General features: G+C 44.5%; 1 protein-coding gene across 2 annotated transcripts in view; it reads right to left on the bottom strand.

Annotated features, from left to right (window-relative positions):
* MYLK (myosin light chain kinase) overlaps nt 1-6,541 on the bottom strand; it is a 356,584-nt gene extending 350,043 nt beyond the window's left edge. For both annotated transcript variants that reach the window (XM_006259414.4, XM_059727477.1), the window contains exon 1: nt 6,442-6,541. In XM_006259414.4, coding sequence (XP_006259476.3) covers nt 6,442-6,463 — 22 coding nt within the window. In that variant the 5' untranslated portion in view covers nt 6,464-6,541. The remainder of the gene's footprint in view (nt 1-6,441) is intronic.
* Nucleotides 6,542-15,976: the final 9,435 nt, after the last annotated feature.

Below are 15,976 nucleotides of genomic sequence, written 5' to 3'. Positions count from 1 at the left end.
TGGTTGACAGAAGTCAATCATCATGGTGCCCTGTGACCAGTGGGGTCCCCAAAGGCTCTGTCCTTGGATGTATATTGTTCAACCTCTTCATTAATGATGTAGACATCAGAGTCAGAAGCGGGCGGGCCAAGTTTGCCAACAATACCAAACTCTGGGGTAAAGCATCCACAACTGAGGACAGGAGGGCAATCCAGGCTGACCTCGACAGGCTCAGGAAATGGGAGGACGAGAACATGATGGTGTTTAACACCGAAAAAATGCAAGGTTCTCCACCTTGGGAGGAAAAACCTGCAGCATCCTTATAGGCTTGGCAGTGCTACGCTGGCTAGCACTACAGATGAAAGGGACTTGGGGGTCATGATTGACCACAAGATGAACATGAGCCTTCAACATGATGCTGCAGCTAGTAAAGGGAGCAAAACCCTGGCTTGCATCCATAGATGCTTCTCAAGCAAATCCCAGGACGTCATTCTCCCCTTGTACTCGGCCTTGGTGAGGCTGCAGCTGGAGTACTGCATCCAACTTTGTGCTCCACGATTCAAAAAGGATGTAGAGAAGCTTGAAAGAGTCCAGAGAAGAGCCACGTGCATGATCAGGTCAGGAAAATAGACTTTACAACATGCTGAGAGCCATGGGGCTCTTTAGCCTGGAAAAGCACAGGCTCAGGGGCGATCTGATGGCCACCTATAAGTTTATCAGGGGTGTTCACCAGGATCTGGGGGAACGATTTTTCACCAGAGCACCCCAAGGGATGACAAGGTCAAACAGTTATAAACTATTGCAAGACCATTTCAGGCTGGACATAAAGGAGGAATTTTACTGTCCGAGCCCCCAAGGTCTGGAATAGCCTGCCACCGGAGGTGGTTCTAGCACCTACATTGAACACCTTCAAGAGAAATTAAGATGCTTATCTTGCTGAGATCCTATGACCCCAGCTGACTTCCTGCCCCTCCGGCACGGGGCTGGACTCGATGATCTTCCGAGGTCCCTTCCAGCCCTCACGTCTATGAAATCTACAAAATATTTTGTTCAGTTATCTCACTGTTTCCTTGCGCAGAACAAGAGTGGTAACACAGAAAAACACTAGTACTCTGTGTAAAGCCGATGGTCCGAGACTTCCCTTTCCTGTATAGTTTAAGCACACACTCTACTATTTCTAGCTTCAGGTTTGCTACTTTGCTTGAATAACTAAGAGGTCAGTGGAAGTCACAGACAGGCCAAAAGCTTGACCTGGACTCACTAAAGACCTCCTACACCTATAGAAACTAAATTTACCTTCATTCCTTTCATCTCCGCCCAGTCAGACACCTGATTCTCTCGCTGATTTCCTCAGCAGCAAGTGGGCTTGTATGTTCCACATAATGAAAGGTGCAAGTGATACTTTCCTGGAGTCTTAACAGCTTTATTGGCCTTAACACTGTGCATTCTACTAAAATTTAAGCTCCACAATGGTTAGCCTCATGGCAAGTATTATTAGAGTAACATACATAAAGACTTCTTAAATCAAAGTCCTCTTATTGCATTGCCACTGTTTATACAGTACCCAAAAATAGGCCAGACATTTGACACTGAACACAGATCTCTACCCCTCATATAAACACTTAGCCAAGCTGCCACACAGTGTGGTACTATAAGTATTTAAGAGAATTAGACAATTTTGGCATAAGTGAATGAGACAACTTTAAAGAAGCGGTGTATGTACAACAGTGCCTGGAACATAACTCAGGGCCTGCTGGCTTCATTTCTTCCTCATGCTCGTGGTGTCTCCCAAACATTAACAATATTTACCCCTCTCAGGTGCCCTAGAAGTAGGCAAGGGGAACCTAGATGAATCCGATACACACAAGCACTGATGATGCAAGAGATAGGATTAATTTTTGTATCCAGGATGGGCAGTAGCTACACAGCAGCCTAGACGCCCTGCCCAAATCCTGACTTGGGCACTTTCACGGCCCATTCAGTGTTTGGCTTTTTTCTGGAGCTGCCAAGGAAGAACACAAAGCAGTGCCAGCAGCCACACAGGTGGGATTTTATTACTCAAACATCTTTTCACTTGTTGTTCAATTTATTCCAAGACCAGGTATATAAGAAGGTCCCAGGGCTAATGCACAGGTTAGCTGCGGGGGAAAGAGAGCTTCTGTTTCTCTGCCACATACTTCTTATAACACCTTGGTCACCTAAAGCTCCACAGGTGACCTAGGACCAGCAGACACCTTAAGAAAGTATGGTCAGGAAAGATTCACTGCCATGACCCAGATGAACAGGGCAGGCTGCAATCCACCTTAGGCAGGTGTTGTCCTGCTCCACACCACCAACCACTTCTCCAGCATGGGGAGGCTGTGAGAGACAGAGAGAAACAGAGTCTATGAGTTCAAACTAGAAGATGTATTCTTCCTCATATGAGTTATAATATATCTGTATGGCAAAAAATAGGGCTTAATTAAATAAGTTGTTGAAACAGCAACTAATGAGCATTATACATCCTCTGATGCATCAATTATAATTGCCAGGTACCACACAGTCACCTTGAAAACACCTTTGTCACTCAGAACCAGATGGTCTTCATGCACACAAAAGGCTGTTATGTCTGAAGAATTAATATGCCATAAGGTTTGCTATATATTTGGCAAGCAAGTTTGTTTAATCCTACTGCAGAAGAGGGGATGAGGCCCAGCCAACTGCTACTGATGGAACAGTAGTGAGTTTGTACTCCAACACAGAGACACTGCAGCTTGCTGGCCTTATTTATAGAGCTCAAAGAAAGCTGACATGCTGCAGTGACATGTAGCAACACTTGGGGTCATTATAACAGAAACGTGTGCCAGCAAATTGGTTCCTGCCAGCAAAAAGAAGGGGAAGGGATTCAGTGAAAGTACTTTGCAATGTACACTGCAATGCTAAGCACTTAACTTCATTTGGCAAAAAGATGAAGCCTGTTGATCTCACCCAGAAGTTGCTTTATCTGCAATTTAATGCTTGTGATTATAACAATGAATTGGGGCAGGGAAGAATTAGGCAAGACGACTGCAGTCACCACACTGTATTTCATAAAATTAAGCAATGCCCTCCCCCCCCAATACACATAAAACACCCCCCCCCAAAAACAAAAAAAACCCCAATATCACCACATTGGGGCCTACCCCTCAAACAGCTTGCTCTGAAGAGCTCCCATGAAAGCCAGTAATAATGGACTTGGGGCTGCTAAGCCAAATTCCTCCCCGTTTTGGAAGCCTGATCTTCAGAGGTGCTGGAGTGCCCATAACTCTCACAGTCATCTCACCTTGGAAATTTATGTCCTCAGTTTCCATTTCTTTCCCTGACTCCACTTGCATAAAAGCATTCATCAGATAGCTTTCAATATGCTTATCCCTAAACCATTGTTCCTAGTAGATGGGGATTCAGATGTAAATAGCACACCAAGCTTCTTCAATTAAACGAGGAGCTTGGAGGAGGGGCATGCATAGACCCTCTTAAACCTTAAATCCTGCAAACTGAGTGAACAAAAGGTAGATTAGACTCACATGATAAATTCAAGTAAACCTGAAAGGCCTCAGTCAATAAATCACTGAGAAAATGGCAGAGTTTCTCACAGAAGCATTGCTCTACAGAAAGTGCAAGTTAAGTTATTTCAATGGTTTAGGGTTTGTTTTTCACTGGTCCTAAGCAGTCACATTTCCCAGTGACCTCTACTCTCACAAAATCAGGTCCTCAGCTGAAAAGAGGATATGAAACTTGATTCTCCTCTCACACCAAGGCAACTCCACTGATTTCAGATGTATATCCCAGAGAGAAAACAGCAGCCCCCAAGAATCTTTTGAGGTAGGAGCAGTTGGTATAGGAACCCTGACTACTTACTGAGACAGAATTCCCGATACCATGCAATGCAAGTTCTAATTTCCTTTCAAAGGTAAAGCCTTAAATCAACTTCAGTCGGTACCTTGCAACTCCTCATAAGGCAGGCCATAAAATGATTCTTTTCAGTTTGCATTCATTAACTACAGCAATTTTATCATGCAATCGAGTGTATTTTCAGTCTAGCCCCGGATACAAAGTCATAGTTCATATTTTGTTCTATTTGTGAAGACAGCACACATTGCGCTTTATTTGTCTAGGAGTGAAGGTTCCTATTGAAGTCCAGCAGACTTCAATGATACTCCATAACATTTGATACAGATTTATCTCACTCCTTCTCTGCCAATTTAGATTCAGAAGGCAAACATATCAGGAGAGATTTTCAGCAGGAAAGGCACTGGAAAGATGTCATCTGGAACACCGTATACAGTTTTCTTAGAGATGGTTGGGCAGACTTGTATACATACTAAAATGGGAACAGAGGAAGGCTGCACAGATGATCACAGGAATGGAGAACTGATTTTACAGCCTACCAACATGGAGAGTGAAAGGGGAAGGTTTGCTTGGGAAGGCAGACACCTCAAAAACAGCTAAAGGACAATGCTGACACAAGAATGTGTACACAAGAACAAGTACTTTGTGGCTAGTACATATACTAGCCACAAAGTTGGAAATTCAGAAAGATGTTACTAATCATCAGACCAGTGAGACAGTGGAACCATCTGCCAATAAGAGCAGTGAGGATTTAAAAAGAAAATCTAATGAGTTTTAAGATGGAGCTTGATCACTTTATGCATGAGACGGTATGACCTGCGATAGCAGGAGAGTTGGCCTCATAGCCTGGGGGTTCCTTTCATCCTGAACAAACCACATGCCCAGACCTGAAACCACCTCTAGCTTGGAGAAAGAAGCAAGATAGTCCAAGAACAAATTTTTATACCAAACTCTAATGAACTAAACCCAAAACTTTACCCCTACCCATCAAGATGTTGTATAGTCCTCAACAGCACTGGTTTTAAGTGCCCCTTAATCCAGTCACCCTCAGCAGCAGTATGTTCAAAACTTCCCCAAATACCCAATCTTAATTGTATCAGCCATTAGTTTCAGGAGGGCTCTGAAAATAATCTATAATTGCTGGTTTAGTCTCTAATACAGTTTAACATGCAGGTCTTGGTGAGGATCTTAATTGACTTTAAAAGCAAGTGTTGTTCACAAAAGAACCAAAAAAAATCTTTGAATCTTTTGAAGGGAGGTAAAGGGCAAAACAAACCCAGAATCCACGGCCAGCATTTCCTTAATCTAGGATCAAATTTCAAACTTCTTACACATTCATGTGTTTGAGATTTCCCTGCAAAACCAATAAGGATTAGACGAAAGTCTCTCCCAGACAAAACTCCTACCTGTGATATGGTCTAGTCCTGTCTGAAGAAGTCAAAACACACAGACATTAATGACACTACCAAAGGGATGTACTGCATATCCCCCTTTACGGTCAACGAGCAGCAAACAGCCTAGTACAGCTGCTCGCTAGCTACTCCCATAGCTCAAGTGGTAGCGAGCCGCGCCGTCGGGACGAAAGCCCCCCCACAACCAGCCACGGATGCAAGGATTAATTAAGAAAGCTCAGCGCCCTTTTGACGAAGAAACTGAAATGTATTAAGTGGTGGTTTCCACCTTTATGCAGGGAGAACTGCAGAACGAGGAAAAAGCAACGTTGGGTCGGAGGCAGGGGATTAAACTGAATAATACTGAAAAAAAAATACCATACGACAGCATTGCTAGAAACCACTTTTGATTTTACAGAAGAAAGCCCTGCCCAGAGGAACAGACCTCCACCTTAACAATATACTGTTAAGGTGACGATAGCTTCCCCTGTGCAAAAACCAAGTTTGTTTTCTACCCGTGGGGACTTTTTAAAATTTTCCCTGAGCCCGAGCATGGCCATCGCGCACCAAAAACTTGTAGGAAAAGATACATTTTTTTGCAGTCTTTTTATTATCTCCGGACCAAGAGCTCTAGAGAGTTTTGCATTTCTTTACGTCGGCTACCGAACGCATCCCTCTGTCCTCGCGTGGCACTCCTGCAACTTCGCTGGTTACTCCTGATTTGGGGTTAAGGAAGGGAGACCGCAAGGTGTGCGGCGCAAGGCGTGTTGCAGGTTTGGCAAAATGATGGGATGGGGAGACTGGGCGGGGGGGGGGGGAAGAAGGTGGTAAAAAGTACGAAATAAGAAAAGAGATGAGGGGCAGTAAACATCCTCCTCCAGCTGGACTTCCAGAGCCAGGTCTGCCTCGACCCCGCGGCTCTCAGGAGGGAGCGCAGTGCCCATCAAGGGGTCGCTCGCAGCATTTCGGCGGAGAAACCCTCCCCCGCCGCCGCCGCCGCCGCCTGTCTCCTCCAGCCATTTGCTCGGAGCAACTCCGCTGTGGGAGGAGCGGCTCTCCCCGCACCCGGCCGGCTGCACGCGAGCTCGGCACCTCAGGAGACCGCGCTCTGCCCATCCCTGGTCCTCGCGTGGCAGCCCCGGGCCGGGCCAGGCCTCTCCCTCCCCAGACCCGCACACGCCGGGGCTCGCACGCGCTCACTCACCGCCGCGAGGACCCGGCACCATCCGCGCGGAGGCGGGTCCGCGACGCCCGCCGCGTGTGCGGGGAAACGGCGGTTTGACAACGGCCGCCCAGAGGGCGGGGCCTCGTCTCTGCCCGCCCTTTCCCTCAGCCCGGGGCCAGCCCTGAGGGGGCGGGGCCTCGGCTCTGCCAACCCTTTCCCTCAGCCCTGAGGGGGTGGGGGTGGGGCCTGGCTGGGGGGCGGAGCTTCAGCTCTTCCCGCCCTTTCTCGGCCCTGAGGGGGTTTGGAGGCTGGTGTGTCAGGGGGTTGGATGCGACCCCTTCCACCCGCTTCTCTACGCAGCAAAGTCGGTCAGGATGGGACACCCGCGGGGTGGCTCTGAAGCCCCTTGGGGAGGTGTAGGCCCAGTCATGGCCGACTCTTTGCAGATGGTTTCTGACATTGTTACCAACGATTTCGCGGTGAAGCACTGGTGGACCAACTTTGTGGACAAAGGGGGGAAACTTGAAGACCATCCATAGCCGCGGCCTGACGTTTTAGACAGCGTGGCGAGTTCGGAGGATTGAAACCAGATGAAGTTCGAGAAATGCCAAGTGCTGCAACGTCCCAGACAGCTGCAGGCCTGGCGGCACTAGCCACCACAAATCCTTCGACCCCAGCTGACTTGGGCAGGGGGCTGGACCCGGTCATCATCCGAGGTCTCTTCCAGCCCTGTGAAATCTGTGAACGAAAGGGACCTGGGAGTAATAATGGGGCCAACTATGCACACGAGCCGGCAGTGCGCTGCTGTAGCTAGCAGGGCAAATAATACCCTGGCGTGCATCACTCGACGCATCTCAAAGCCCAGGAGGCGATTCTTCCGCTTTACTTGGCACTGGTGAGACGCGGCTGGAGGGCTGCATCCAGTCCTGGGCGCCGTGCTTCAACAGGGACGTGGAAAAGCTCGAGAGAGTCCACTCATATGATCAGAGCCATGCAAGGAAAGGCTGAGGAACTTGGGTTTCTTCAGCCTAAAAAAGAGAAAGTTGAGAGGAGACTTTCAACTAACCACTGGTCAGCTGCTGGTAGCAGCTCACCACTAGGTCAGGGGAGTACATCAAGGGCTCGGAGAACAACTTCACCAGGGCACCCACAGGGAAAACCAGGAGGAATGGTCACAAATTCCTGGAAGACTGTTTCTGGCTCAACATTAGGAAAAACGTCTTCACGACTAGGGTGTCCAGACTGTGGAATAAGCTCCCTCCAGAGGTGGTGCAATCGCCTGCCCTGGACATCTTCAAGAGGAGAGTGGACGGTCACCTTGCTGGGGTCTCCTGACCCCAGTTAGCTTTCCTGCCTGGTGCAGGGGGCTGGACCCAATGATCTTCTGAGGTCCCTTCCAGCCTCTTACAATCTACAAATCCATACCTGTGTCATGCCAATATTGGCTCTTAATTTCGAGAGGAAAAAAAAAAGAGATGAAGAGGAAGTGCTGAGGAAGACTTGCCTCCCCAGAAGTGTACTTGTGTGCTCCGATACCAATCAGTCTAGGCTATAAATCTGCTTTTCTCCCTGGCTTTCTTTAAATGCTGCCAGACTCGCACACAATTGCACAAAAATTAGTCTTGGAAAGCAACAAGCCCCCAAATCTGTGTGTGATTTCTGAGTGATGTCAACAAAAGGGATTTAAGCCTCCCTGTTGTAATCCTGGAATTAATTTGGCCTGAGAAGTGCAACACTGAGCATCTTTTACAAGAGGGCAGTGTTGGATATGGATTTTTACTGGTACTTCATTTCTCCCTCTCAAGTGTAAGTTTGCTGGCAAGTAACAGAACTACCCTGTGAACAGTGCTAGCCAAACTTTTGGCTCTCTCTACTGGATTTGGTTTTAAAAGAGATTTGACTATGTGTACTTGTCTGAGGAAGTGGTCTGTAACGTGTAAAGGATGTGGCAGTAATACCTATATTCTCCCACACACTAAGTGGTCTTAGCATCAAGAACACAAAACGCTTCTTCATACATATGATACGTAGGAAATATCTATCAGATTAGAAAAACCTAGGAAGGCAACATTTGCAGTCATAGGTCACTAAAGCAAGGCTCCTTGGCTTTCTTCTCAGAAGGTCAGAGCACTTGCAGGTCCTGCTGACTGCAGCAAAATTCTTTCCTAAGCTTTACTTTTTTATATAAAGATGTTTGAGTTTAGGAGCATTTAAAAAAAAAAAAAAAGGCCATGAAGAAAATAAGATTTATGGCCTGAAGCAAATAAGAAGGGAAGGCAGCTATTAGTTAGCTTGCATCACCGATAGTCACATGCCAGAGAGAACCAGTGCTAAACATACAATAAACTGGTTAACTTGGCACTCCAAGGAGAATGCAGTTAATGGTGAATTAGCCTATAATGACTAATCATCAGGATTTGATAACTGAGCAAAGGAGAGTGCTGGCAGGGAACTGGAACAATGGTGAATTAAACCATAGATGTGAATTACCTCTGGTGAATTAAACACACTTCTGTACTTGCTCTGGTAAGTGAACGCAGCCTGTGTGTTATTCATATCCTTAGTTCTCTGAACAAAGCCTGCTCATCAAGCTGTCTAGCCTGTTGCATAGGTATGCATATCTGTTTCTACCTGGGGCCCAGCAAATCCAGATGTCTACTCCCTCAGAGTGCTGTGGATGGAGTTTTTGATTGTAGCTTTGTGGGTCTAAGGACACAGGCAGGCAAGGTTCTTTGGGCAGATGTGATATCTTTTGTTAGACCAACTGAGCAGTTGGAAAAAAAAGTTCTTTGCAAGCTTTCAGGCACAAGCACCCTTCTTCAGGCACAGGGAGACTCCCCTGTTGTTCTGAGGTTTCCGAGGATAGAGTGCAGGGTTCTGGTAAGAGTAGACCCATTCTTTGGCTATTTTGAATCCTCATCTGGAAGCAAGAGCATAGCAATGCAGATCCCAGACTCCACAATCTCCAGGGTATTGGCACACAACAGCTGCTCAGGCAGAAAGGGTATCCACACATCTACAGGAAGAAGAAACATCACCTCTCCCTTGTCCACACAGCCACTTATTTAGCCCAAGAGAGGGAGACTCTCAACCTTCTCATCCACCCTTACAGAGCTGGGCATAAGTTTGCCCCTTACTCCCTTAGTGTTCATCTTGCATCAGCTGATCAATGGCTTTCATGGCAGGACTCTGGGGAGGAAGCCTCCCTTTGCCCAACCCATTTCACCAGGTGCAAACACTGCTCTGTCCCCTCATGCTTCTCCGATTCCTGAGTTGCAGCTGTTTTTCCTCAGGAAGGACAAGTTCATGTAAGCATAGCACAACACAACTTTTGGTTCTCCCCTCTCCAAAGGCACCAGGAAACCATGAAGCAATTTCCCTGCCATGGCTCAAGCCTAGGGATAAAAAGGGATGCGATTCAAAGTTCTTCCTTCTGGGGGTGCCAAAAGGAGCCTCTGCTCCCAGCAGATTATGCAGCTGTTCAGAACGTGATCATACATGCTCTGCTAAGCCTCTCAAGCTTGGCTCTGCTTCAGTGGGTTTTAGGTATATGGGGGTCAGAGATGGATCCAGGCAAAAATACAGTAGACATGTCCTGACATAAAGCTCTCTTAATTGTGAGGCAACAGTAGCATAATCAATGCAGTCATTAAAAAGATGCATCTAGCCCTCATGATTGCAAGAACAACAACAAAAAAGAGGCAAGTGAAAGGGATGAAGCAGCATCTACCTTCTGCCAAGAGAGGAGTACTAGTTAGTTACTAGAGAGAGGGTGAAAGCCACTTAGCCCCATAACCAGCAGTACTTGCTGGGCTCCACAGAGGTATCCCTGTGCCCTTCTGATTTCTCAGGTTAGATTGTGAGGGGAAAACTAGTGGCATCTTCCTTCCCTGTCTTTCTGTTGGCCACTGGAACTGATTCTTATCAGAAGAGAAAGTAGGATGAACCTTTCCCAGCATTGGTGCTGGCCCCATATTTCTCTATGTTCCCATCTTACGGTCTCTCAGAGCCCCTGCTGGATTCATGCATCTTCTAGCTTGGGTGGTGAAAAGTACCCCAAGAGGTACTAGAAAATAAATATTGCTTCTCTTTCTGGCTTTAATAACTCAGGTTGTGCCTGTGAAAATGAATTTTCAAATATATGTAATTAATAGTGCCTGGTAGAGTAATTCTCTACTGCTCTTAACTCTTTTCTTGAGCTTTTTTAATTGTAAACATCTTGCATGCAGCTGCTCTAGGGAGATATTTAGGAAACAGCGGTTGGATGGATTTAAAAGTTGTCAAAGCATGTTGACCTAATACTTCTATTTCTGCAACATATGAGCTATGGATCGTAACCAGCACATCCCTTGGAGAGCTCACACAGCTTCTGTAGAGCAAGGTTTGGGAAACAAGAAAGCTGAAGTTACCCAACAGAAGTCTTTGGGAAAATTAGTGATTGAAGTTGAATGGTAAAAGCCACAGGTCAGATGATTATCAGGTGATTAGGAAGAGCGTAAGTAAGGTGTGCTGCAGCAAGTGTAGCATTGAGGAAGGGGAGGGTGAAGTGTTTTCTGTATACCGGTGTGGGATGCTTCTGCAGAACGTTCTAGACTCCTTTGTTGGTACGATTGTAGCAATACCTAGACAGTGGGACTGCAATATTCTCTCCCTTCTACGTGAACATCTGCTCTGGAAGATATTGAGGAATATGATTATTTCTTGATACAGCCACTGATTAGAGCTGGGAAAGTATGGTAAAATCCATCAGGCAACAAGCTATCTATAAAGCTTTGTGCTCAGGGTTAAAAAAAAAAAAAAAAAAAAAGCATTTGTTCAGGCACTAGAGCCGACGGGGTGGGATCACTCCAGCGAGTACACGTACCTAAGCCAGACCTTAAAACTGTAGTTAAAAAAAGCAAAGCAATTTTGAGCTTTTGGAGCTATAAAGCTAATCTTCCAAAAGAGAAGTGATGCACTACTGTCTTCTTCAATCAGCCGATAGCCTGTTAATAACTTTGCCAAGAAGTCTATTAGTTTCATATTGCTGTTTTTCAGTATTGGAGATGCCAGGAGAAGGGGACCAAAGAGAAGGATGGAGGAATGGGTGGAGTGTAGAGAGGCTTCTTTCTCTCCTTTGCAACTAAAAGGGCCCTGGGAGAAGATATCATTGCTGCTGCCTGCAGCAGTTAGGAGGTTTCAAAGTAGTGTGAAGAGGCAGGAAGTGCCATTAGACCTACACTCTACACAAAACCTTAATAGTAAATCTCCACAAAACTTCAGACTTGCACTTTTAATTCAAACACTACTTAGGTAAACTCAGTATTAGGGCAGAATATGAGGTTACTGTTTTGATGAAGGTTGATGAAGTAGGGGGTCCTTTGGGCCAGACATTGCACTTTTACTGGTATCAGTGATCAGAAACCAGTCTATTCCCATAACAGAATAGAAGTTTGACACACAGATTGGTTTAGAAATGGTGGAACCCGGTCTAAGATTTGCTCCCCCACACCGAAGGGTGAACGTGCGTTCTGTTTGCTACTGATATAAAATACACCGCCTACAGAAAACCATGCAACTTCAATCAATTCTGCCGCAGGCTTTTTGAACGTCTGTACCTAGCCCTAGTGTACAAGTATTGTAAAACATTTCTTAAAATGGTTTGTGAGCTCTCTATAGCACTGTGTTCTACATTTTGGAAAACAACCAGAGAACCGTGGCTACGCCTTGTGTTTTTTGTACGTCTACCAAATGTAATTCTTGAGACTATAACCTTGATTGGGTTCAGTGAAATCTAAGCTCTGGAGAGAACAGAAATTCTGTTTTGTAGAGGATTTTGAAACTGAAATTCATTTGCATTTCTTTTTAGAACAAAACCACACAATATTGCATTTCTTCATGAAAGAAAACTGAATTTAATATTATTTTGGATCAATCATTTGGATAAAACTTACCCTCTTGTTAAAAAAAAAAAAAAAAAAGTATGTGAAAATATCATTCTGGAAATGTTAAGGGCATTTTGCTTCTGTCAGAACTTCGCCCCCTCTTTTCCTCCTTAAAATTACATTTTCTGAAAAATCCACGGAATTTTAAGACACGTTGCACTGTCAATAGAGTCCTATTTCCTAGAGGAAAATACTTTTCCAGAGTTTTTCCAGCAAGTGCTAAATAAATATGTAAAGCTACTCCAGAAAAACTGGGACTGTGGTTGACTTGATCATTCATGAAGCAAACAGTTAAATATATCTGACTGGGGAAAATAGTTTTGACAGTAGAGGACTGATCCAAACATATTGAAAGACTGGAATATGATGTATTGTTTAATAGCATAAGTGACGAGAAAAAGGTGATGGCGTTGCAGTGTAATGAGGGCTAAAATTTGTAATGAGTGGTTGCACAGCTTAAGAGCTGCTATTAAACCAGAAGACAAAACAGTTGAGCAGATGATTGCAATTCTACAAAATGATCTATCCAAAGCTATTAGTAGTTGCAAAACATTACCAATTTTATAAGCAAAATTTAAAAAAGAAACAATTTCTGAACATCTTGTTGAATTAAGGGAATTAGCAGAGCATGACGTTGCACGAAGGAAACGATTAGTGTCTGTTTTGCAAAAGGAAGCAAGGCAAGAACAGCTATTGACTGAGACTGGTTTGACCCTAAAATGTGATCTATAAGTTTCTGTATCAATAAAGACAGCTGTTAAAGAAGTTAAGAAGCTTTTGGTATCTGATATTTCTCTTACATGCTATACTTCATCTTTGCCTATACTGTTACCTGAACTCTTCCCCGTACAGGAAATTAATGAAAAAATCATCAGCTTCTGATTTCAGTTATCAACCCAAAGGAAGGAGAACTGGCAATGGCTGCAGCATGATCACAGAAATATATGAGATCTTTGGGCACTCACTTTTAAAAGACTAAAATTTATAAGCAGCAACCAGCCATTGGAAATTAAAGTGTGGAATTAAAAGTAGTCAGTCTGTTTATATGTTACACATTGAACCTTGCCATTAGCAACTGCCATGCAACCAGTGCCAAGTTACTGGAGGGAAGGAGGAAGGATAATTATATTAAATCGCTGTATGAGAAAGATTTAGACTTTATAAAACCATACATTGTTGTTAATAAAAAACAGCACAGTGAAAATCCCAGTGCAGAGAGGAAACCAATCCTGTTTTACTGATATCCTAGCTGAGAACATTGTCAGCAAATTCTACCAAGGTTAAGAACCATAAGCCTGTATGATAGATAATACATATCTGTATTTAAAGTGAAAATTAAATCAAACAGATTAGCTAGGCAGGACTTCATTCAGGGTAGAGCTAGGCTTCTGTGAAAGAAATGTGTTTTAGGCACCAGTTAAAACCATGCTCAGTTCCTCTTTACCTGGAATTCCTTTGCTTCTTCTGGATAAAGGATTCAATGGAGTCTTTTTCTTTTAAAACTGTAGATAGGTTGCATTGACTTGAACTCTGTTTTTCTCCAAAACCAGAATTAGAGTTTTCAGTGGCTTCCACATTTTTTCTTTCTTTTTAAACACATGCCATTGAGGTCTGGTGGGTTGTATTAGCTTTAACATTGTTCCAAACCTTCACACTTAGGACCAAAAAAGGGAATATTTAATAAACAGAACATGACTGGGAGTTCACTGGAATGCTGATCTGTAGATGATCATAATGTTCAGTCACAAGGTCTAATTAAAATATCCCAAGTACAGTATTGGAAATGCTTTCAGTGACTTATGTTCCCCCTGTTAACTGTTTTGACATTTTTAAGTCAACCCACAGGATTTCTGACCACAAAAGATCTTCAGGATGCATCCTACTAAAACAAGGTTGTATTAAATATATCTGGGATAATGAGATTTAGACATCTCAAATTCAGAATCTGAAGTCATTTCACACTTTTAACACTTAACAAGCAGCCCTATGTTTATAGATAAGTGGTTAATGGGCAACATAACAATTTTGCTATGGTACCAAAATTAATTTGTTTATTATGGAAAGGCTTAATCTCAAAAAAAGAGTAATTTATCTAAGTAATCTGATGTGGGAATTTGGACTATGAACTGCTGACATTCTTGAATTTGCATGCAATGGGTTTAAACAAAAATAAAAGATAATATGCAAGTTTGGTTTCCAAAAGTACCATATTATTTTTCAAGAATAAAATAATATTTCCAAGTTTACTTAAGAAAAACTAACAAGAGGTAGTTAACTATGGTTCCAGAAGCACCAAGATCAGAGCCCCATCGTACTAGCTGTTGTAAAAAACACGTAGTAAGGGTTGGCCCTCTCCATTAAGAAGTCAGCATATAGTCAAGACAGACATAAGAAGCATCTTCATCAGTGTTGGACACGCAATAAACGATTCCTCCATGGTGAGTCTGTGGTAGAAGCAGTGAACTCAGACCTGTAGAATTCATTAGTTAAAGATGACCGTGTCAAACTGCTGATTCCAAACTGTAGCTTCAGGGAACAACATCACACATTCCCCACTTCTTCAGGCACCATCTTTAATCAGCCTCTTACACAGTGCCAAGACAAGGAGGCTTCATTAAGCAATGGCCATTCAAATAGTACATGCTTGCCCAAGGTTTGGCTACTTTACTGTGCAAAGCACTTCCTTTCAAAACAATTTTTTATATTGCAGTCTAGCAAAAATGGATTAGCTCATGTCACAACCAATTTGTTTTGAAGAAGTGCTAAGTAGCTTTTACAAGACAGCTTTGGATATCCAGCTTGCACTTGGCAAGGCTTCAAATAATGTTTAAGAACTCAGGCGTTTGGATCATGCCGTATGTTATGACTCCTCACAATGAGGAATTAAAAACAGGAAGCCCACATGAAACTGTTAAACAAGTACATTCATCTGACCAACTTATGTTCCTTGTTTTGCAGCACAAGGGGAGCAAGGTGCGCGGCACTCAAATCTTCTGTGTGTAACATGCATTTTGTTTAGTGTAGGAGGTCCAAAATGGTAGGGATGTGCGAAGCGAGCCCTATTTGATTCAGGTTCGTATTCAGCCAGAAATCAGGGACAGTGATTCGATTCATTGATTCGGATCACTGTCCCCAATTTGATTCGGCCAAATCCGAATCTGAAGATTTGATGCCGATTCAGAGAATCAGCGATTTGGACAGACACAGCTTTAAATGTTTTTTCTATCCACCTCCAGGTACCAGCGTGGCTTGTGAACACTGCGATGCTGGGGCACATGAAGCGTCCCACGGGGGGGCTTCCACATGCTTGGCGGCAAACACGGAAGTGGACCGGAATCCACTTCCGGGTCCTCCAGGGAGTGTGGGGGGGGGCCCTTGCGGCCCCCTGGCTCAGCAATCAGCCATGGGGGGACCCCGGGTGCCCCGCCAGGCCCAGGAGGCACTAGTCACCAAGCTGGGGGGGGGGGGAGCCACACGCTTTCCAGCAGACCCGGAAGTGGATTGGAAGTGCTTCTGGTCCACTTCGGGGTCTGCTGCCAAGCATGCTGGGGAGTCTCCCGCGCTTCTGCAGGACACTCCATGTGCCCCAGCATTGCAGCACTGATGAGCTGCCAGCTACCTAGACGTATGTAGAAAAAACATTTAAAGCT

Source organism: Alligator mississippiensis, chromosome 4, assembly GCF_030867095.1.
Source record: "Alligator mississippiensis isolate rAllMis1 chromosome 4, rAllMis1, whole genome shotgun sequence".
Classification (NCBI taxonomy): Eukaryota; Metazoa; Chordata; order Crocodylia; family Alligatoridae; genus Alligator; species Alligator mississippiensis.
The sequence above is the reverse complement of the archived record's forward strand: the minus strand, read 5'-3'. Positions and strand labels throughout refer to the sequence as shown.